At 38.9% G+C, this 24,693-nt stretch overlaps 1 protein-coding gene across 2 annotated transcripts in view; it reads left to right on the top strand.

The window, feature by feature from the left end:
- The window catches only part of ADK (adenosine kinase), a 613,194-nt gene that overhangs the window by 47,814 nt on the left and 540,687 nt on the right, over nt 1–24,693 (top strand). For both annotated transcript variants that reach the window (XM_033209675.1, XM_033209676.1), the window contains exons 2-3: nt 393–467; nt 21,932–21,985. In XM_033209675.1, the coding sequence (XP_033065566.1) occupies nt 393–467; nt 21,932–21,985 (129 nt within the window). The remainder of the gene's footprint in view (nt 1–392; nt 468–21,931; nt 21,986–24,693) is intronic.

Below are 24,693 nucleotides of genomic sequence, written 5' to 3' on the forward strand. Positions count from 1 at the left end.
CAGCTGCTCAGGAGGCTGAGGCAGGAGAATCACTTGAACCTGGGAGGCAGAGGTTGCAGTGAGCTGAGATCATGCCATTGCACTCTGGCCTGGGCGACAAGAGCAAAACTCCGTGTCAAAAAAAAATATATATAGTTATTCTGATTGGTGTGAGATGGTGTCTCATTGTAGTTTTGATTTGCATCTTTCTCTGATAATCATCTTTTTTTCTAAATGTCTTTATGCTACCTCTAAAATGTCCTACATATAATAGGCAAATCAAATGTTTAATAAACTGGTATGTTAGGTTTATTTTCAGGTTGAAATGAAGATAGTTATTTTTATTTTGTGTACTTTTTACATATCAACTTACTTTTAGAAGTATTTCTAACTTGTATTTTGTGTTTTTTTAGAGAAAATATTCTCTTTGGAATGGGAAATCCTCTGCTTGACATCTCTGCTGTAGTGGACAAAGATTTCCTTGATAAGTAAGTGTTAAACTCTTCATATGCACTCTGTGGAACTTATATTTGAAGAAAAATGGATGAAAACTTCAGAAGTGACTTTATCACCGAACGTCTTCAATTAAAGGAAAACTCAAGAAATTTAAGTCTGGTAATAGCAAGTGTGCTATCATTAACTATTGAATAACTGAGTACAATTTTCCCTGGGAAACTTATATACATTGCTATTTTTACTTAAAACTTTTTTGCTTATTATTTGGAAGGATAGGCCGGGCGCGGTGGCTCAAGCCTGTAATCCCAGCACTTTGGGACGCCGAGACGGGCGGATCACGAGGTCAGGAGTTCGAGATCATCCTGGCTAACACGGTGAAACCCTGTCTCTACTAAAAAATACAAAAAGCTAGCCGGGCGAGGTGGCGGGCGCCTGTAGTCCCAGCTACTCGGGAGGCTGAGGCAGGAGAATGGCGTGAACCCGGGAGGCGGAGCTTGCAGTGAGCTGGGATCCGGCCACAGCACTCCAGCCTGGGTGACAGAGCGAGACTCCGTCTCAAAAAAAAAAAAAAAAGAAAAAGAAAAGTTTATATAATTTACTTAATTATTTAATTCCCCAAATTTTAAACTACTGTCAGTGAACTACATCCGTAATAGTATCATAATCTAGAGACATTCTACCCTGAATGTGCCCAATCTTGTTTCCTCTCAGAAGCTATAATGGGAGAAGAAAGATGATTAGAGAAGACAAGAGAATATGCAGGATATAATTCAGAGGCCGTGAAGCTCTGTTGTTTCCCCTTTATTAGTAACTTCCAATGTTTCAACTTAGCTGAGAAATCAGTTTGTTTATTTACTACCTATTTGAGGCCATTTGGTACAAAAGTCCCCTCTTGCATCCTTGTTTTCACTTTCTGAGGTCTCAGTTACCCATAGGACAGTATAATAAGACATTTTGAGAGAGAGACACATACCACATCCACATAACTTTTATTACAGTATATTTTAATAATTGTTCTATTTTTAGTTAGTTGTTAATCTGTTATTATGCCTAATTTATAAATGGAACTTTATCATAGTATGATGTGTAGGTATGTATGCATAGGAAAAACATAGCACGTGTGTGTGTATGTATATATATGTATGTATATACATATGGTTCAGTACTATCCACGGTTTCAGATACCCACGGGGCATCTTACAATGCATCTACCTCAGATAATGGGGGGACTACTATCTGGAAAATTTAAGTAGTAAAAAAGATTAATGATGAGAAAGCAAGATCCCCCCTCCTCACACACCCCGATTTCTGTACCCAAGAATAATTACTTTTTAAAAAATTGAGGTAAAATTTATGTCACATAAAATTGATCATTTTAACCATTATAAAGTATACAATTCAGTGACTGCCAGTATATTCACAAAGTTGTACAACCATCACCACTATCTAATTCAGAACATTTTCATCACCCTAAAATGAAATACCATACCCATTAAGTCGTCATTCACTATTCCCTCCGCTAGCCCAGTCTCCTGGGAGCTACCAGTATACTTTGTTTTTCTGTGAATTTGTCTATTCTGAGCATTTTATATAAATGAAACCATATAATAATATATGATCTTTTGTGTTTATATATATGACCTTTTGTGTTTGGGCTTATTTTACTTATGTAATGCTTTCAGAGTTCATCCGTGTTGTAGCATGTATCAGTCCTTCATTCCTTTTAATAGTGGAATATTCCATTGTGTGGATATACCACATTTTGTTTATCCATTCATTGATTGATAGACACTTATGTTGTTTTCATTTTTTGTCTATTAGGAACAATGCTTCTTATGAACATTTATGTATAAGCTTTTGTGTTGGAATGTGTTTTCATTTCTCTTGGGTATACACACAGTAGTGGAACTGCTGGGTCACATGATAATTCTGTGTTTAACTTCTAGAGAAACCACCAAACTGTTTTCCAAAGCAGCTGCACTGTTTTGCATTCCTACCAGCAGTGTGTAAGGGTTCCAGTTTCTCTACTGCCAAAGCTTATTTTTTATTTTAAAAATTATAGCCATATGAGTGGGTGTGAAATGATGTCTCATTGTGATTTTGATTTGCGTTTTTCTAATGAAAACTTTTGATGTTAGCATCTTTTCATATGCTTATTGGACATTTGTATATCTTTGGGAAAATGTTGAAGCTCTCTGCCCATTTTTTAATTGGGTTGTCATCTTTTTGTTAAGTTGTAAAAGTTCTTTTTATATTCTGGATATTAGACCCTTATCAGCTAGCATATGATTTGCAAACATTTTCTCCCATTCTGGGGATTAACTTTAATTTTTTGATAGTGTCCTTTCATGCACAAAAGTTTTAAATTTTGATGATGTCCAATTTATTTTTCTTTTGTTGCTTATGCTTTGCTTTTGCTGTCATATGTAAGAATCTGTTGTTAAATCCAGGATCACAAAGATTTATGCCTGTGTTTTCTTTTAAGAGTTTTGTAGTTTAAGATCTTAGATTGAAGCATTTGATCAATTTTGAGTTAATTTTTGTATAAGGTATGAAATAAGGGTTCAACTTTATTCTTTTGCATGCGGAAATCCAATTGTCTCAATATCATTTATTGGAGAGACTATTCTTTTCCCCATTGAGTGATTTTGATACTGTTGACAAAATCAGGTGACCATAGATATATGGGTAAATTTCTGGACTCCATTCTATTCTATTGATACATATGTCTGTCCTTATGCCAGTATGACATTGGTGTTTTTGTCTATGTGTGTTTTGTTTCTTTTTGGAGACAGGGTCTTGCTCTGTCATGCAGGCTGGGATGCAGTGGTGCAATCATAGCTCACTGAAACCTTGAACTCCTGAGTTCAAGTGATCCTTCTATTTCAGCCTCCCAAGTAACTGAGACTATATGCATGTACCACCATCCCTAGCTATTTTAAAAATTTTTTTATATAAACGGGGTCTGCTTATGTTGCCCAGGCTGGTCTCAGACGCAAGTCTGGCTTGATCCTAGGCCCAAGTTGTCTTCCCACCTTGGCCTCCCAAAGTGCTAGGATTATAGGCATTAGCCACTGTGCCTGGCCTGTACAACCCTGTGTTGATTACTGTAGCTTTGTAGTAGATTTTGAAGTCAGGAAGTGTAAGTCCTCCAACTTTGTTTTTCAAGATTATTATTATTATTATTATTTTTTAATTCGAGATCCCTCATAATTCCTTATGAATTTTTGGGGATAGCTTTTTCATTTCTGTAAAAAAGACAGTTGGAATTTTGCTTGGAATTACGTTGAATATATAGATAAATACACTATTAAGTCTTCCAAGTTATGAAGACAGAATGTCTTTCCATTTATTTAGGTCTTTTTTTTTTTTTTTTTGAGACAGAATCTTGCTCTTTCACCCAGGCTGGAGTGTAGTGGCACGATCTCAGCTCACTACAACCTCCATTTCCTGGGTTGAAATGATTCTCCTGCCTCAGCCTCCTGAGTAGCTGGGATTACAGGCATGCGCCATCATGCCTGGCTAATTTTTGTATTTTTAGTAGAGACGGGGTTTCACCATGTTGGTCAGGCTTGTCTCGAACTCCTGACCTTCTGATCCACCCGCCTTGGCCTCCCAAAGTGCTGGGATTATAGGCGTAAGCCACTGCGCCCAGCCTTAGGTCTTTTTAAAATAATTTTAGCAGTGTTTAGTAGGTTTTCAATGAGTAAGTCTTACACTTCTTTGGTTAAATTTAATTTTATTATTTTTGATGCTATTGTAAATTGGGATTGTTTTCTTTCCTTTTCTTATTGTTCATTGATAGTATATAGAAATATAAGTAATTATGGGGGACAATAATTTTTTTGAAACTTTTTTTATATCCTGGGAATTACCCCTATGTTTGAATAAACTCAAATGTCAAAGGGTAAGGCAAGAATTTATAAATGTGTAAATTTGACTTATGGTAATATAATAGGAAATGTGTTGGGGGCCTAGGATAAACTGGGAGATGTGTTTTATCCTAAGACATTGAGATACAAACTTTAAAACACACTTTCCCAGTCAGAAAATACTACTGTATACAGTTATGTTAATGATTTTAGTTCTTTTGGTTCCTTGTACTTTTAAATAATATACTGTGCTTACATTTCTTAAAATTTCTTGTTCTGTCAAATTTCAGGCTGGGCGTGGTGGCTTACACGTAATTCCAGCACTTTTGGAGGCTGAGGCAGGTGGATCACTTGAGGTCAGAAGTTCAAGCCTTGCCAACAGGGCGAAACTCTGTGTCTACTAAAAATAGCAAAAATTAGCCAGGTGTATTGGCATGTGCCCATAGTCCCAGCTACTCGGGTGGCTGAGGCAGGAGAATTACTTGAACCCGGGAGGCAGAGGTTGCAGTGAGCTGAAATTGCACCATTGCACTCCAGCCTGGGTGACAGAGTAAGACTCTGTCTCAAAAAAAAAAAAAAAAAATACATGTATATTTATATGTATATATACACACACACACACCAAGCCAAAACAAAACAAATAAACCCAAATTTCAATGGAATCCACTGACTTCTCATTATGGAGAATGAGATTACTGGTGCCGCTATTCTTTTCTCTGCTACTTCTTCCATCTTTCTATCTCCTTACTTCTATTAACTGTGTTTTTAAGGGTGATGTTTTCATTCTGTCATCTGTCTATAATTGTTTTCCCAACTTTGAATACAAATTCATAGTGAAAGTTGAAAATGACTTACCCACATTAACATTATCACCTCGGAGCAGGTGCTGGGATTGAGGAGAGGCCAGGCACGGGAGCAGGCACTTCTGAGCCTGCAGGGGAAAGGGGGACTTCCCAGGCCCCAGAGAGCGCGGGGATACCTGGGTCCACAGCCATGGCTGGGTGGCTGCAGCTGCATTCAGGAGGGTGGGGCCCCAGCCCTGCCAACTTGGAAGTGGGTGTGGCTCCCACCTGTTCCCAACTTCCTTGGGCTCTGTGGAACATGCAGCCCTGGCTGCACCTCCCCTATTGCAGCCAGTGTCTTTGCAGCAGCTGCTCTAGACAGCCTGCTGCTGCCATCAATGACACTACTGGGAGCTCGAGTAACCTCTTTGTTTTACATGTTTTACTAGCAGCTGATCCTAAGTGGCTAGCTGAAGTTTTATTTTATATTTGGAAGGTTTTAATATTTACCCTTGATTTTCAAATAAGTACCTGAAGATAGAAAACAAGTATTTGGACCCTAACAATAAAAGAGTCTTCTCTATTGTTGCTCCTGGCCATTTCTTCCAAATATATTTAAAAATTTACCTTATAATATAAACCGATTGTGTTTAGCCTACATTTTGAGCCACCATTAGATAAGTACTATGTGTGTGTGTGTATATATATATTTTTTTTTTTCAATTTTTTATTTTTGAGATGGAGTCTTGCTCTATCATCCAAGCTGCAGTGCAGTGGCGCAATCTCAGCTCACTACAACCTCTGCCTCCTGGGTTCAAGTGATCCTTGTGCCTCAACTTCCTGAGTAGCTGGGACTATAGGTGTGTGCCACCATGCCCGGCTGAGTTTTGCATTTTTAGTAGAGACAGGGTTTTACCATGTTGGGCAGGCTGCTCTCGAACTCCTGACTCTGGTGATCTGCCCACCTCGGCCTCCCAAAGTGCTGGGATTACAGGCATGAGCCACCGCACCCAACCTAGATAAGTGGTACATTGCTATGGTGTGAATGATGGTATCCTCTCCAAAATTCATGTTGAAACTTATCCCCAGTGCCGCAGTATAAGAAGTGTGACTCTTGGGGGTTGACCAAGTTATGAAGGCTCTGCTCTTATGAATGGGATTAGCACACTTGTGAAAGGGCTCAAGGTCGAAGGGAGAGCTCTCCTGCCTTTACATTCCTTCTGCCATGTGAGGACACAGTGTTCCTCCCCTCTGGAGGATGCAGCAACAAGGTGCCATCTTGGAAGCAGAGGAAAGCCTCACCAGACACCAGTCTTGCCAGTGCCTTAACCTCGGGTTTCCCAGCCTCCATGAATGTGAGAAATAAATTTCTATTGTTTACAAATTACCCCAAACAAAATAAGAAAAATAAAACAACAACAACAAAACATAAGAAAATAAATAAATAAATAAATAAATAGCCTGGTCTGGTATTTTTGTTATAGCAGTGCAAGGGGACTAAGATATATACCAAATGAATGAGATATATACTGATTAGTATCTTATACTATGAAAGTGAGTTCTAATGGTCAAAATTCATTTAATAAAATATTTTTCTGATTCTGATTTTCTTTTTTTTTTAGAGACAAGGTTTCTGTTTCCCAGACTGGAGTGCAGTAGCACAATCATAGCCTACTCACTGCAGCCTCAAACTCCTGTCCCTCCCACCAAAAAAAGAATTGAAAATTATTGGGAGCACCTGTGGCAGAAAGTACATTATTGAAAAGAATATTTTCTAGTAAACTGTAGGGACACAGTGGACATGAGGGGATAGGAAATGTGGAACATATGAATACCTCTAGATGAGCCCTGGTCTGTAATTATGGAGGTATGTATTAATAGGGATGAAAAAGGCAGGGAAGGAATGTGTAAGGTAGGTTTGCCTTGGTTTTTCCTGGCACTAGATAAATATCATGAAAGTAAGAGGAATGAGAGAAGTAATGAAATGGTAATTGAGAAAAGAAAACCATCAATAAAAATGAAAATACTCAGTTTTGGCTGGGTGCAGTGGCTCACACCTGTAATCCCAGCACTTTGGGAGGCCGAGGTGAACGGATCACCTGAAGTCAGGAGTTAGAGACCAGCCTGGCTAACATGGTGAAACCCTGTCTCTATTAAAAATAAAAAATTAGCTGGGCATCGTGGTGCACGTCAGCAGTCCCAGCTACTCAGGAGGCTGAGGCAGGAGAATCGCTTGAACCCAGGAGCAGAGGTTGCAATGAATGAACCGAGATTGCACCACTGCCCTCCAGCCTGGGTGAGAGAGTGAGACTCCATCTCAAAAAAAAAAAAAAAAGAAAATACTCAGTTTTATGACGGGAAGCTAGAATACTTGAGGAAACGTGTTTTTCTCACAGATCTAAACCTTTAATAAAATAAACATACAAACCTTATTTTTTATTAATTTTTATTAATCTAAGTTTTTATTAATCTAAGTTTGTATTAATCTAAGTATGCATGAAAGATGTTACTTAATGTTCACACCTAAAATGCCCGAAGTAGCTGGCTGTGGTAGTGCTTGCCTGTAATGCCAGCTACTTGGGAGGCTCGAACTGTAGTGCACCATGATTGTGCCTGTGAATAGCCACTGTATCCTGGGCAATGTAGTGTGAGACCTTGTCTCTAAAAATTTAAAAAAAGGAAAATGCTCAAAGTAATTGGCCATAAATTTTAGTGCTGATTATTCAGTGCCAATAATTTACAACTGAATTATTTCTATAAATAAAAATGTATTACTTCTACTAATGGGTGAATTATAGCTTTGAAAGTGAAAAAATTATTTGGAGTGTCAAGTGAGACTGCATGTGTTAGGTTTAAAGTTAGACATTTAATTGTTTTGCTTTAAAATGTATTGTAAACTGCTCTGACACTTTTAATTTTTTTTTTTCCGGACAAAGTTTCACTGTCACTCAGGCTGGAGTGCAGTGGCGTGATTTCAGCTCACCGTAACCTCTGCTTCCCGGGTTTAAGCTATTCTCATGGATCAGTCTCCTGAGTAGCTGAGGTTACAGGCATGTGCCACCATGCCTGGCTAATTTTTGTATTTTTAATACAGACGGGGTTTCACCATGTTAGCCAGGCTGGTCTTGAACTCCTGACCTCAAGTGATCCACCCACCTTGGCCTCCCAAAGTGCTGGGATTACAGGTGTGAGCTACCGTGCCCTTCCTTTTAGTTAATTATTTATAAAGCTATTGCCATATTTTTTTCTACAACTTTCAACATTATGTTTTGTATATTTAGGCCTTTAATTGACCTAAATATTCTGTCTGGGATTTTGTTCAGTATTGTATTTATAGATTAATTTGGAAAAAAGAGATCTTTACCAACAAATTTTCTTATCCCTACAAATATTTCTTTATTTTAGGTATTCTTCTATATCTTTTAATAACACGTAAAATTTAAATAATGTAATATGGGTTACAAAATGGTTAGGCTGGTTTTTTAAAAACTTATACATCTTGTGGCGGTGATCATTTGTTAAATCTTGTTAGATTCAAAAATTATAAAAGTAAATGCTTTTTAGAAAAATATTCAGACCATATAGAAGTCAATAAAGTAGAAATGAAATCTGGGGTCAGTATCTTTGCAGTAGTGTGTGCTGTACACTAGAATGTTCCATGATTATGGAAATGTGTATCTGTGCTATCCAACATGGTAACCACTAGTCACATTTGGCTTTGATCACTTGAAGTGTGGCTAGTGCAACTGATGAATTTCAACATTTTATTTCATGTTAATTAAATTTTAATAGATATTAATTAGCATTTATATTAACCAGTACAGCTTAGGTTTATTGTACAATTTTACATTACTTTTGATATGTTTATATTTTTTAAAAGATATCTTCAAAAAAAGTTGTATCTATTGTGTATGTATTTTTCTATAACATATTCTAGATTATTGGTGGTGTTCGGAAATGCTTAAGTTTGAATATTTTCTCTTATTTGACTACCTTGTGACCTACATTAACAGATAGTCTTTGGTTATTCTGCTTCTCTCTTTCAAAATTCTAAATTCTTAGAATTTGAAATAAACTGCTATTTGAATCTTTATGTCATGTCACATATTGAGTGATTGCTCCTGAGTTGCTCTGGGGCTTCCTCAAAAAACAACCTAAATTATGGACACTAAGTGAACACAGACTACTTTCCTTCATTTTGCCTAGATATAAGATGCTGTTCTTTGTGTTCTTTGCTGTTCAAACCTAACTTTGAATATTGAAGGAAATGGTACTTCTAAGGATACGTAAACATGGATTCTTTTTTAACAGTTCATTTCACAGTTCAACACACACTTTTTGGAGCACGTGTCTTATGGTTACTGTTTTTGCCAAATACTGAGAATACAATGTTAAATAACTGTTTTGCCTTTAAACAGCTTGTAATCTAATTGAGGAGACAGATGTGGAAAGAAAATCACTTCTTCACGGCGGCATTAAGAATAGAGGTTAAGAGTGTGCTCTGGAGCTGTGTGACCGTGGTTATCTATGGAAGCTCAGTTTCTTTGTGAGTAAAATAAGGATATTAGGGTTCTTGTGAGGATTGAATGAGATTATTTGTATGTTTGGCTTATGTTAGCTAATATTATTGGCTACTGAGGAGCTTGAAATCTCTCATGTCTCTGTTATTGGCAATGGAGAGCACTTGTTGATTTAAGCAGGCAGATGACATGGTTGGGATTCACATTTTAGAATTATATGAATTGCTTTGTCTGTTGTGGATCAATAGATTTGAGGTGGCTATAGTGATAAACCTATTGAGAGATGATGACTTGATCACTTTACTTATACAATGGTTGGGAGAGAGAGTTCAATGATACTTTTGTGTTATCAAGGTAAGACTTGATTGATTTAATGAAGAGGGTAAAGGAGTCGGAGATAACGTTTGAATTTTTAGTTTTGGTGAGTGAATGATGGTGGTATTTACAACTGAGTTAGGGAGTATAGGAGGAGGATGTGGAAGAGAGGGTTGAAAGACTGAATTGAGTATTGTTCAAACTTGAGATGACTGTGATACCCAGGTAGGCATATTCAGGAGACAGTTGGTTTTATGTTTCTTGGTAGATAGAAGAGTCATGGCTGGACTCCTTTTGTTTTTGGAGACAGGGTCTTGCAGTGTTGCCCAGTCTGGAGTGCAGTGAGTGGTGCTGTTTAAATGTAGTTTAATTATTGTAGCCTTCCGGGCTTAAGCGATTCTCTTACCTCAGCCTCCTAAGTAGCTGGGACAGCAGGCATGTGCCCTACCATGGCCAGCTAATTAAAAAAAATTTATTTTTTAGAGATGGGTCTCACTATGTTGCCCAGGCTGGTCCTGGACTCCTCTCACCTCGTTCTCTCAAAGTACTGGGATTACATGTGTGAGCTACAGTGCCTCGCCTGGACTCTTTAATTGTATTTAATTTTACATAGTTTGATGCAGTATTATTCAATAAATGGTAGCTATTACCAGCACTATTTTTATTATTATGTAGGTGGTATTTAAAGCAACCAGTAGATAAAATTTCCAAAAGAAAGAGTAAAAAGTAAAAGGAGAAGTGGGCTGGAAGCTAGAACATTTAATAGATGGATACATAAAGAATAAGTATAGAATGAGACTAAGAAAAAGCAGAACTAAGACAAGGTCTGATGAAGTATGATGAGTTTATATAAGAATAGTCAATAATACCTGCTGCAACAGAGATATCTAGTAAAGTAACGCCTAAAAGGGTCCCCTGTATTTGAATGGGATGTCAGTGGTGCCCTCTGCCAGGCAAATCACAGTGCAAATATGGAGAGAGAAGCCAGAAATAAAATGTATTAGCAAATAAATAGGAGGTTGATATAACATGGGCCCGTTTTGTTCATGTGACCCAAGAGCTAAGCAGTGATAGTAGTATCTTCCAAGTACCAATTTAAAAATGTCCTTTAATAAAAAGATGTGGTTAGTCATTTTGAATAATTATCAATAAATTTTTTAAAATAAAAAGCATAGGAAAAATTAAGAATACAAAGAGTATAGTTCTATTTTATGTATTTAGGTTTAAATCTAGTTTAATTCTTTCAGCTTTCTCTAATTGAGTTTTTTTTTTATCATACTTTAAGTTCTAGGGTACATGTGCATAACATGCAGGTTTGTTACATATGTGTACTTGTGCCATGTTGGTGTGCTGCACCCATCAACTCGTCAGCACCCATCAATTCGTCATTTATATCAGGTATAACTCCCAATGCAATCCCTCCCCCCTCCCCCCTCCCCGTGATAGGCCCCGGTGTGTGATGTTCCCCTTCCCGAGTCCAAGTGATCTCATTGTTCAGTTCCCACCTATGAGTGAGAACATGCGGTGTTTGGTTTTCTCTTCTTGTGATAGTTTGCTAAGAATGATGGTTTCCAGCTGCATCCATGTCCCTACAAAGGACGCAAACTCATCCTTTTTTATGGCTGCATAATATTCCATGGTGTATATGTGCCACATTTTCTTAATCCAGTCTGTCACAGATGGACATTTGGGTTGATTCAAGTCTTTGCTATTGTGAATAGTGCCGCAATAAACATGCGTGTGCATGTGTCTTTATAGCAGCATGATTTATAATCCTTTGGGTATATATCCAGTAGTGGGATGGCTGGGTCATATGGTACATCTAGTTCTAGATCCTTGAGGAATCGCCATACTGTTTTCCATAATGGTTGAACTAGTTTACAATCCACCAACAGTGTAAAAGTGTTCCTATTTCTCCACATCCTCTCCAGCATCTGTTGTTTCCTGACTTTTTAATGATTGCCATTCTAACTGGTGTGAGATGGTGTCTCATTGTGGTTTTGATTTGCATCTCTCTGATGGCCAGTGATGATGAGCATTTTTTCATGTGCCTGTTGGCTGTATGAATGTCTTCTTTTGAGAAATGTCTGTTCATATCCTTTGCCCACTTTTTGATGGGGTTGTTTGTTTTTTTCTTGTAAATTTGTTTGAGTTCTTTGTAGATTCTGGATATTAGCCCTTTGTCAGATGAGTAGATTGCAAAAATTTTCTCCCATTCTGTAGGTTGCCTGTTCACTCTGATGGTAGTTTCTTTTGCTGTGCAGAAGCTCTTTAGTTTAATGAGATCCCATTTGTCAATTTTGGCTTTTGCTGCCATTGCTTTTGGTGTTTTAGACATGAAGTCCTTGCCCATGCCTATGTCCTGAATGGTACGACCTAGGTTTTCTTTTAGGGTTTTTATGGTATTAGGTCTAACATTTAAGTCTCTAATCCATCTTGAATTAATTTTCGTATAAGGAGTAAGGAAAGGATCCAGTTTCAGCTTTCTACTTATGGCTAGCCACTTTTCCCAGCACCATTTATTAAATAGGGAATCCTTTCCCCATTTCTTGTTTCTCTCAGGTTTGTCAAAAATCAGATGGCTGTAGATGTGTGGTATTATTTCTGAGGGCTCTGTTCTGTTCCATTGGTCTATATCTCTGTTTTGGTACCAGTACCATGCTGTTTTGGTTACTGTAGCCTTGTAGTATAGTTTGAAGTCAGGTAGCGTGATGCCTCCAGCTTTGTTCTTATGACTAAGGATTGTCTTGGCAATGCAGGCTCTTTTTTGGTTCCATATGAACTTTAAAGCAGTTTTTTTTGCAATTCTGTGAAGAAACTCATTGGTAGCTTGATGGGGATGGCATTGAATCTATAAATAACCTTGGGCAGTATGGCCATTTTCACGATATTGATTCTTCCTATCCATGAGCATGGTATGTTCTTCCATTTGTTAGTGTCCTCTTTTATTTCACTGAGCAGTGGTTTGTAGTTCTCCTTGAAGAGGTCCTTTACATCCCTTGTAAGTTGGATTCCTAGGTATTTTATTCGCTTTGAAGCAATTGTGAATGGAAGTTCATTCCTGATTTGGCTCTCTGTTTGTCTGTTACTGGTGTATAAGAATGCTTGTGATTTTTGCACATTAATTTTGTATCCTGAGACTTTGCTGAAGTTGCTTATCAGCTTAAGGAGATTTTGGGCTGAGACAATGGGGTTTTCTAAATATACAATCATGTCATCTGCAAACAGGGACAATTTGACTTCTTCTTTTCCTTAACTGGATACCCTTGATTTCTTTCTCTTGCCTGATTGCCCTAGCCAGAACTTCCAACACTATGTTGAATAGGAGTGGTGAGAGAGGGCATCCCTGTCTTGTGCCAGTTTTCAAAGGGAATTTTTCCAGTTTTTGCCCATTCAGTATGATATTGGCTGTGGGTTTGTCATAAATAGCTCTTATTATTTTGAGGTACGTTCCATCAATACCGAATTTATTGAGCGTTTTTAGCATGAAGGGCTGTTGAATTTTGTCAAAAGCCTTTTCTGCATCTATTGAGATAATCATGTGGTTCTTGTCTTTGGTTCTGTTTATATGCCGGATTACGTTTATTGATTTGTGAATATTGAACCAGCCTTGCATCCCAGGGATGAAGCCCACTTGATCATGGTGGATAAGCTTTTTGATGTGCTGCTGAATCCGGTTTGCCAGTATTTTATTGAGGATTTTTGCATCGATGTTCATCAGGGATATTGGTCTAAAATTGTCTTTTTTTGTTGTGTCTCTGCCAGGCTTTGGTATCAGGATGATGTTGGCCTCATAAAATGAGTTAGGGAGGATTCCCTCTTTTTCTATTGATTGGAATAGTTTCCGAAGGAATGGTACCAGCTCCTCCTTGTACCTCTGGTAGAATTCAGCTGTGAATCCATCTGGTCCTGGACTTTTTTTGGTTGGTAGGCTATTAATTATTGCCTCAATTTCAGAGCCTGCTATTGGTGTATTCAGGGATTCAACTTCTTCCTGGTTGAGTCTTGGAAGAGTGTAAGTGTCCAGGAAATTATCCATTTCTTCTAGATTTTCTAATTGATTTGCATAGAGGTGTTTATAGTATTCTCTGATGGTAGTCTGTATTTCTGTGGGGTCGGTGGTGACATCCCCTTTATCATTTTTAATTGCGTCTATTTGATTCTTCTCTCTTTTCTTCTTTATTAGTCTTGCTAGCGGTCTGTCAATTTTGTTGATTTTTTCTAAAAACCAACTCCTGGATTCATTGATTTTTTTGGAGGGTTTTTTGTGTCTCTGTCTCCTTCAGTTCTGCTCTGATCTTAGTTATTTCTTGCCTTCTGCTAGCTTTTGAATGTGTTTGCTCTTGCTTCTCCAGTTCTTTTAATTGTGATGTTAAAGAGTGTCCATTTTAGATCTTTCCAGCTTTCTCTTGTGGGCATTTAGTGCTCTAAATTTCCCTCTACACACTGCTTTAAATGTGTCCCAGAGATTCCGGTATGTTGTATCTTTGTTCTCATTGGTTTCAAAGAACATCTTTATTTCTGCCTTCATTTCGTTATGTACCCAGTAGTCATTCAGGAGCAGGTTGTTCAGTTTCCATGTAGTTGAGCGGTTTTGATTGAGTTTCTTAGTCCTGAGTTCTAGTTTGATTGCACTGTGGTCTGAGAGACAGTTTGTTATAATTTCTGTTCTTTTACATTTGCTAAGGAGTGCTTTACTTCCAATTATGTGGTCAATTTTGGAATCAGTGCGATATGGTGCTGAGAAGAATGTATATTCTGTTGATTTGGGGTGGAGAGTTCTATAGATGTCTATTAGGTCCGCTTGGTGCAGAGATGAGTTCAATTCCTGGATATCCTTGTTAACTTTCTGTCTCATTGATCTGTCTAATGTTGACAGTGGAGTGTTGAAGTCTCCCATTATTATTGTATGGGAGTCTAAGTCTCTTTGTAAGTCTCTAAGGACTTGCTTGATGAATCTGGGTGCTCCTGTATTGGGTGCATATATATTTAGGAGAGTTAGCTCTTCCTGTTGAATTGATCCCTTTACCATTATGTAATGGCCTTCTTTGTCTCTTTTGATCTTTGATGGTTTAAAGTCTATTTTATCAGAGACTAGGATTGCAACCCCTGCTTTTTTTTGTTCTCCATTTGCTTGGTAGATCTTCCTCCATCCCTTTATTTTGAGCCTATGTATGTCTCTGCATGTGAGATGGGTCTCCTGAATACAGCAGACTGATGGGTCTTGACTCTTTATCCAGTTTGCCAGTCTGTGTCTTTTAATTGGAGCATTTAGTCCATTAACATTTAAGGTTAATATTGTTATGTGTGAACTTGATCCTGCCATTATGATAGTAACTGGTTATTTTGCTCGTTAGTTGATGCAGTTTCTTCCTAGCTTCGATGGTCCTTACATTTTGGCATGTTTTTGCAATGGCTGGTACCGGTTGTTCCTTTCCATGTTTAGGGCTTCCTTCATGGTCTCTTGTAAGGCAGGCCTGGTGGTGACAAAATCTCTAAGCATTTGCTTATCTGTAAAGGATTTTATTTCTCCTTCACTTATGAAACTTAGTTTGGCTGGATATGAAATTCTGGGTTTAGAATTCTTTTCTTTAAGAACGTTGAATATTGGTCCCCACTCTCTTCTGGCTTGTAGAGTTTCTGCCGAGAGGTCTGCTGTTAGTCTGATGGGCTTCCCTTTATGGGTAACCCGACCTTTCTCTCTGGCTGCCCTTAAGATTTTTTCCTTCATTTCAACTTTGGTGAATCTGGCAATTATGTGTCTTGGAGTTGCTCTTCTGGAGGAGTAACTTTGTGGCGTTCTCTGTATTTCCTGAATTTGAATGTTGGCCTGCCCTACTAGGTTGGGGAAGTTCTCCTGGATGATATCCTGAAGAGTGTTTTCCAACTTGGTTCCATTTTCCCCCTCACTTTGAGGCACCCCAATCAGACATAGATTTGGTCTTTTTACATAATCCCATACTTCTTGCAGGCTTTGTTCATTTCTTTTTCTTCTTTTTTCTTTTGGTTTCTCTTCTCGCTTCATTTCATTCATTTGGTCCTCAGTCGCTGATACTCTTTCTTCCAGTTGATCGAGTCAGTTACTGAAGCTTGTGGATTTGTCACGTATTTCTTATGTCATGGTTTTCATCTCTGTCATTTCATTTATGACCTTCTCTGCATTAATTATTCTAGCTATCAATTCTTCCACTCTTTTTTCAAGATTTTTAGTTTCTTTGCGCTGGGTACTTAATTCCTCCTTTAGCTCTGAGAAGTTTGATGGACTGAAGCCTTCTTCTCTCATTTCGTCAAAGTCATTCTCTGACCAGCTTTGATCCGTTGCTGGCGATGAGCTGCGCTCCTTTGCAGGTGGAGATGCGCTCTTATTTCTTGAATTTCCAGCTTTTCTGCCCTCCTTCTTCCCCATCTTTGTGGTTTTATCTGCCTCTGGTCTTTGATGATGGTGACGAACTGATGGGGTTTTGGTATAGGTGTTCTTCCTGTTTGATAGTTTTCCTTCTAATAGTCAGGACCCTCAGCTGGAGGTCTGTTGGAGATTGCTTGAGGTCCCCTCCAGACCCTGTTTGCCTGGGTATCAGGCAGCAGAGGTTGCAGAAGATAGAATATTGCTGAACAGCGAGTGTACCTGTCTGATTCTTACTTTGGAAGCTTCCTCTCAGGGGTGTACTCCACCCTGTGAGGTGTGGGGTGTCAGACGCCCCTAGTGGGGGATGTCTCCCAGTTAGGCTACTCAGGGGTCAGAGACCCACTTGAGCAGGCAGTCTGTCCGTTCTCAGATCTCAACCTCCATGTTGGGAGATCCACTGCTCTCTTCAAAGCTGTCAGACAGAGTCGTTCGCGTCTGCACAGACCTCTGCTGCTTCCCCTTTTGTCGTTTAGCTGTGCCCTGTCCCCAGAGGTGGAGTCTACAGAGACAGGCAGGTTTCCTTGAGCTGCTGTGAGCTCCACCCCGTTCGAGCTTCCCAGTGGCTTTGTTTACCTACTTAAGCCTCAGCAATGGCGGACGCCCCTCCCCCAGCCTCGCTTCTGCCGTTTTGGTTAGATTGCAGACTGCTGTGCTAGCAATGAGGGAGGCTCCGTGGCCGTGGGACCCTCCCGGCCAGATATGGGTATAATCTCCTGGTGTGCCCGTTTGCTTAAAGCGCAGTATTGGGGTGGGAATTACCTGATTTTCCAGGTGTTGTGTGTCTCAGTTCCCCTGGCTAGGAAAAGGGATTCCCTTCCCCCTTGCACTTCCCAGGTGAGGCAATGCCTCGCCCTGCTTCAGCTCTCGCTGGTCGGGCTGCAGCAGCTGACCAGCACCAATTGTCTGGCACTCCCCAGTGAGATGACCCCAGTACCTCAGTTGAAAATGCAGAAATCACCGATCTTCTGTGTCACTGGCGCTCGGAGTTGGAGACTAGAGCTGTTCCTATTCCGCCATCTTGCTCCGCCCCTCCCTCTAATTGAGTTTTAATCTTCATTTAGTTTGCTAATGAGATTTAAAAATATTATTATTTTTTCTTTTTTTTTTGAGATGGAGTCTCGCTGTGCCGCCCAGGCTGGAGTGCTGTGGCCGGATCTCAGCTCACTGCAAGCTCCGCCTCCCAGGTTCATGCCATTCTCCTGCCTCAGCCTCCCGAGTAGCTGGGACTACAGGCGCCCGTCACCTCGCCCCGCTAATTTTTTTGTATTTTTTAGTAGAGACGGGGTTTCACCATGTTAGCCAGGATGGTCTCGATCTCCTGACCTCGTGATCCGCCCGTCTCGGCCTCCCAAAGTGCTGGGATTACAGGCTTGAGCCACCGCGCCCGGCCAAAAATATTATTTTCTTAAACGTTATAACTTTTTGCTTTTTTATTCTAGCCCTGTGATTTAATCTATTTCTTTATAAGCTTCTTAAATTTCAGTCCAGCTTTAGTCTTAGTGTTGTAGCGATTAATGGTTTTGCCCCTCCCCCATTTTCTTCCTTTCTAATATATTTTAATCAACTTTTTTTTTTATTGGAAGAGCCAATTAATTATGTTGTTTAAAAGCTTGACATATCCACACTGTCTACCTGATTGGTTTTGTCAATTCTGTAAAACTTTACTTGATAGTGTTGGGATTCTTTGGACTTTGTGGCAATATTTGTATATTTATAGAAATTTTGGTGATTTAATTCTTGGAAGGCAATTTTAGTTCCAAGTATTTATAGAATATTTTCTTGTCATCTGTTAACTGTGTAACATTAGGCATGGGCACCTCTCTTATGACTGTCCTATTTTGGAACTTCACAGTCTGTACCTGCGCCTTTCAAGGCACTAAATTCTGTGCCATGCTAGTCTTCGGAGGAGAAGCACATTTGAATGAAAAGTGTTTGTTTCAGTCTCAATAAAAGGCTTTTATAAAAGTTATGAACATTTAAAAGTGTCCTTTCCTCCATTTTTGAGCTAATTGAATTCATCATTTTACAGAGGTGCAAGATTCCAAGAAGAGGGGGCAGGGATGAGTATTTATTATAATTGTTAAATAATGCGCTGGACACTTTTTGTGTAATGTTATTTGATCTGGATAGCAACCCTGTGACATAGGCAGTTTTATCCTCATTAGAGAAATTAAGTGGCTTGTCCATTTCAGAAAACAAGTTAATGGTAGAATCAGGATGATACTGCACGTTTTTTGATTTGTATCTAGTTATTTTTTCACTCAGTGGTTCTCTTTGTAGGGGCTAGAGGCAGAATAAAGAGGCCCCTCCCCTGTGCTCCCTCTTGCTTCCCCGTCTTCTGTTCTTTAGAGTGTATGTCAGTTTTCTCCGGTAGTTTAGGGCAGAAAAAATGTTGAGGACTATCACTGTACCATTTTTTTGCTGTCTCTGATTTTTAGGAACTGTGTTCATGCTAAGAATTGATTATAAAAGAATACCTATCTATGCCATTAGGAAACAAAACTCATCCAAAATATAGGCTGTGCTTTGCATCATTCTATGAAAGACATGGTAGGAAGTTGAGTTATAGCCTTCTACTAAGTTGAAAGTAGGCTCTGTCGCCTAGGCTGGAGTACAGTGGCACAATCTCAGCTCACTGCAACCTCTGTCTCCCAGGTTCAAGTGATTCTCCTGCCTCAGCCTCCCCAGTAGCTGGGACCACAGGTGCCTGCCACCACACCTGGCTAATTTTTGTATTTTTAGTAGATATGGGGTTTCGCCATGTTGGCCAGGCTGGTCTTGAACTCCTGACCTCAAGTGATCCGCCTGCCTTGGCCTCCCAAAGTGGGGATTATAGGCATGAGCCACTGTGCCCAACTAATGATTTTTAATAACTTTATATAATACCGATGAATCACTCTTTTTAGTGGACTCTAAATACCATCATGATTTGATACCCCTTTTATTCATTTATAAAAATACATAAACAGCTTCCTTTTTTGACGTTTAAAAATTTTATAGTCCTTTCTGTCTTGAATTTGCATTTCTGTTACACTTTTCACACCAGATTCTATTCTTATAGGATGTATTTTATGCATAAGTTATATTTTGCATGTAACATGCATACATTATGTAGTATATTTTTATGCATTAGTCTTTCATGCATATTGATTACCCTATTATATGTCTTTGCAGCCAGCCAAAATATGTGAATTTTAAAATATCTCTTAGTCATTAAATTGTAATTAGCACAGAGTAAAATAACAAATGTATTAAAATGTTGCTAAAGTATTTTTTATTTATTACAAAAATTTTTTTGGCCGGGCGCGGTGGCTTAAGCCTGTAATCCCAGCACTTTGGGAGGCCGAGACGGGCGGATCACGAGGTCAGGAGATTGAGACCATCCTGGCTAACACAGTGAAACCCCGTCTCTATTAAAAAATGCAAAAAACTAGCTGGGCGAGGTGGCGGGTGCCTGTAGTCCCAGCTACTGGGGAGGCTGAGGCAGGAGAATGGCGTGAACCTGGGAGGTGGAGCTTGCAGTGAGCTGAGATCCGGCCACTGCACTCCAGCCTGGGTGATACAGCGAGACTCATCTCAAAAAAAAAAAAAAAAAAAAAAAATTTTTTTTTCTCCTTCTCTGCCTTCAAAATGTTGCTTCTCTTCCTTCAAAATGTTGCTAAATTATTAAACAGATGAAAATAGGCTGGGTGCAGTGGCTTACACCTGTAATCCCACTACTTTGGGAGGATGAGGTGGGATGATCACTTGAGGTGAGGAGTTCGTGACCAGCCTTGCCAACATGGTGAAACTTCATTTCTACTTAAAGTACAAAAATTAGCCGGGCGTGGTGCTGCGTGCCTGTAGTCCCAGCTACTTTGGGGGCTGAGGCACGAGAACTGCTTGAACCCAGCAAGCAGAGGTTGCGGTGAGCTGAGATGGCACCACTGTACTTCAGCCTAACTCTATCTCAAAAAAAAATAAAAATAAAATAAAATAAAAAGTTTTGCAGACAAAAAATATGAATCATTCCTTGTTTAACACTTAGAAGGGTTTTATACTCAGGCAATACAATAGTGTATAGTTTCATTCAGAATAGGTGAGGAGTATGTCATCCTTTTTATATTAATAAAAAGTGAATTTTAGGCCATTTTCTGTTACTTGGAATACCTGAAACTGGGTATTTTATAAGAAAAGGAATTTATTTCTTACAGTTATGGAGGTTGAAAAGTCCAAGGTCAAAGGGCTGCACTTGGTGAGAACCTTCTTGCTGTTAGGGACTCTACAGATTCCTGAGGTGGTGCAGGGTATCACATGGCAAGGGGCCTGAACCTGCTAATATGGTAGCTCAGGTCTCTTCTCTTCTTTTAAAGCCAGCAGCTCCCCTCCCATGATAACCCATTAATCCATGAATTGATTAATCCATTTATGAAGGTAGAGCTCTCATGATCCAATTACTTCTTAAAGGCCCCACCTCTCAGTATTGCCCCATTGGAGATTAAATTTCAACATGAGATTTGAGGGGGGTCAAATATTCAAACCATAGCAATGGGTTTAAAGGCACTTGTGAAAGAGGAGACTGGAGAGGAAAATCAATATGACCTTTCAGATGGACTTATGATCCATTTTCAGGCAGATTAATTTTAAATTTTATGAAAAGGTTGAGTATGAATGGGAATTGAAGACCTGGGAATTGTCCATTGTTGTTTATCTGTTTCTGTGTACCCTTCAGAAAGTCTGTTTGCCTTCAGCAGTACAAATACATGGTACTGTGAAAGATCCCTGATCTAATATTTATAGCAACCTGTATTTTATGACCAGAGAAACTGAGACTTAAAGACATAGAGTACTTGCCTATGATCACTTAGCTAGTAAATGGTCAATCAAAAACTCCAAAACTTGAGGCCAGGTGTGGTGGCTCATGCCAGTAATCCCAGCACTTTGGGAGGCTGAGGTGGTTGGATCACTTGTGGTCAGGAGTTCCAGAGCAGCCTGGCCAACATGGTGAAACCCCTTCTCTACTAAAAATACAAAAATTAGCTGGGCATGGTGGTACGTGCCTGTAATCCCAGCTTCTGGGGAGGCTGAGACAGGAAAACTGCTTGAACAGGTTGCACTGAGTCAAGATCGTGCCACTGCACTCCAGCCTTGGTGAGAGAGTGAGACTATCTTTAAAAAAAACAAACAAAAAACAAAACTCCAAAGCTTTTCTTTCCCTCCTGTGTTATGCTGCTTAGTACATAGCCTGGTTCACAGTATATGATTACTATATAGTTAATGAATGATTTACATATTGTTTGTGAAGTCTAAAATACTTAACGTTGTAGTTGTTGCATCAGTTTTGAACTGCTGAATAAGTGTGACATTACAGATGATTCACTACAGAAGAATACTGAAGATCTTCAAAGCATGGTTAAGGTGATCTCTTTTCAGTTCCTGGAGTGGTGTTCCTGGAAATGACTAATAGAACAGCAAAAAACCGTCTACTTGGGCATTCTTGGTGTTTTATCAATTAAGTCAGAGACCTATAACAGTGTTGGAGTCCTTGTTTTGAAGAGGTCAACTAACTTATGTTGATACTGTGTTTGTATGAAGAGTGTAATTTTCGTTTCTGTTATATAGGTATTCTCTGAAACCAAATGACCAAATCTTGGCTGAAGACAAACACAAGGAACTGTAAGTGCATTAAACCATTGGTTGTAAATAGTTTACTCTGTCTATGAAGTTGATATATGTATATGTAAGTAATCTGATTTTCAAAATTATATAATGACAAAGTGTAATTAACACTATGACCTTAATCCTAACAGAATTATGATAACCTACACTATATAATTTATACTACATAAAGTTTACACAGGACATAATTTCTCCTGTATTCACATTAAAAGATGTAGTGTTGTATTCTATCATCTAGACTAAAGTCTTATTGGGAAATATGTCATTTCATTTTCTCTTTCCAGATAAAATATTAAATTGTTCCTATTTTCTTTCTGACTGCTCTACCAGAAAAAAGTAAAAAATAAAAATAAATTGTCACTGTCAATTTTTGGGTCTTATTTCAGTGGATCACCCACCTTCATGATAATGATGGAGAAATATAATTTTGTTTCTGTCACTGGTTTATGAAAAAGTAAATGTCAGTTGTTTGGTACAATGTAAAACACTTTATTTATTTTATTTTATTTTTATTTTTTTGAGACAGAGTCTTGTTCTGCTGCCCAGGCTGGAGGCGCAATCTTGGCTCATTGCAACTTCTTATTCCTGGGTTCAAGCAATTATCCTGCCTCAGCCTCCCAAGTAGCTGGGATTACAGGTGCCCGCCACCACACCTGGCTAATTTTTGTATTTTAAGTAGAAATGATGGGGTTTTCCTATGTTGGCTAGGCTGGTCTCCAACTCCTGACCGCAGGTGATCTGCCTGCCTTGGCCTCCCAAAGTGCTGGGATTACAGGTGTGAGCCACTATGCCCGGCTGAAGACATTTTATTTTCACATCTAACTCAGGTCTCTCTTGGTTTAGTTTAATGTAACCTTCACTTGTATAGGGACGGTAATTTTTTTTGTGGAGGACTTCAAGACTATTATTTTCTTCTTGAGATTAAGTAATAATTTTTTTCCAAATAGTTTTTTTTTTTTTTTTTTGAGACGGAATCTCGCTCTGTCGCCCAGGCTGGAGTGCAGTGGCCGGATCTCAGCTCACTGCAAGCTCCGCCTCTCGGGTTTACGCCATTCTCCTGCCTCAGCCTCCCAAGTAGCTGGGACTGCAGGTGCCCGCCACCTCGCCTGGCTAGTTTTTTTGTATTTTTTAGTAGAGACGGGGTTTCACCGTGTTAGCCAGGATGGTCTCGATCTCCTGACCTTGTGATCCGCCCGTCTCGGCCTCCCAAAGTGCTGGGATTACAGGCTTGAGCCACCGTGCCCGGCCCCAAATACTTTTAAACTGCTTTTTAAAAACTGTCTTGAACCTTTTGCAAATTATTTTCTTCTCTCCTATTTAAGATAACATATAAATTGTTAATTATAAAATGGCAGGACCAATGTTCAGGGAAAGGATTTCCTTATGCATTCTTACTGTTTGCACATTCTATTATTATGCTAACCTTTCATCCGTATTTTTATATTTGGTCTATCCTTATTTGAGTATAATCTCCATAGTGGGTTCTCAAATATATTTATTGTCAAGAAATTTTTTGCTGTTTTTTTATTTCCTACTATAGTCAATGAGGGTAGGTGATTATTACTGTAGCATTGGTTGGTTATTATTTGTAGGTCTGGTAACAGAGCTTCTTTTGCTTTGGGAATTAAGTAGTTGGTGAGCCTTAAAAGTTCCTTTAGTCCTTAGACTATGACCAGTATTAAAAATACCAGAAATCTGCTTTTAAAGAATATATGTTATTTAATATGCAACCCATTTTAATGTGTTAATTCATTTGAAAGTTTTTTAACTGTCCAAGATATAATTCATCCCTATGGCTATAACTTGGCCAACTGATACTGTTTTCTTACTCTTTTTTTTTTGAGACGGAGTTTTGCTCTGTCGCCCAGGCTGGAGTGTAGTGACATGATCTTGGCTCACTGCAACCTCTGCCTCCTGGGTTCAAGCGATTCTCCTGCGTCAGCCTCCTGAGTAGCTGGAATTACAGGCACCCGCCACCATGCCAAGCTAATTTTTGTGTTTTAGTAGAGACGGGTTTTTGCCATGTTGGCTAGGCTGGTCTCGAATTCCTGACCTCAAGCAATCCACCCACTTCAGCCTCCCAAAGTGCTAGGATTAATACAGGCTTGAGCCACCGTGCCCAGCCGCTACATTTTATTACGAAAAGTTTTAAACATATGTTATGTGTTCACCCATGTATTTACCACCAAGGTTTTATCCTTAACATATTACTGCACTTATCTACTTATTCTTCTGTTCATGCATTACTTCATCTGTCTTTTGGATGCATTTCAAAGTAAATTGTAGGCATCAATATGCTTCTCTCTAAATATTTCAACACATATACCATTAACTGGAGTTTTATATTTCAAAGTTCTTTTTTTTGGTTTCACCTGTTCTAAAATTTCTTATAAACTGAGTCATATATATGTCCTATTTTGTATAAGGCTTCTGCCACCGTGGTTTTGAAATTCATCAGTGTTGTCGCATGTATCAGTTAATTCCTTTTTATTTTTGCAGATTAGCATTCTGTTGTTTGTTTGTTCTATTATTGCTAAGTATTGCCACTCGTTTGATTTGTCATTAGTTGATGGTCTTGATATTTTTGGCTGCTGGCTGTCTGCCTTGTACTTTTTGACCTACATACCAAAGAAAACTTGCAGTTGAATACGGCACCATAAAAGCAGAGTATTAATTTTAAAAAATTCAAGTTATTGAATTATTGA

The sequence above is a fragment of the Trachypithecus francoisi genome, unplaced genomic scaffold, assembly GCF_009764315.1.
Source record: "Trachypithecus francoisi isolate TF-2019V2 unplaced genomic scaffold, Tfra_2.0 Lachesis_group9, whole genome shotgun sequence".
Classification (NCBI taxonomy): domain Eukaryota; kingdom Metazoa; phylum Chordata; class Mammalia; order Primates; family Cercopithecidae; genus Trachypithecus; species Trachypithecus francoisi.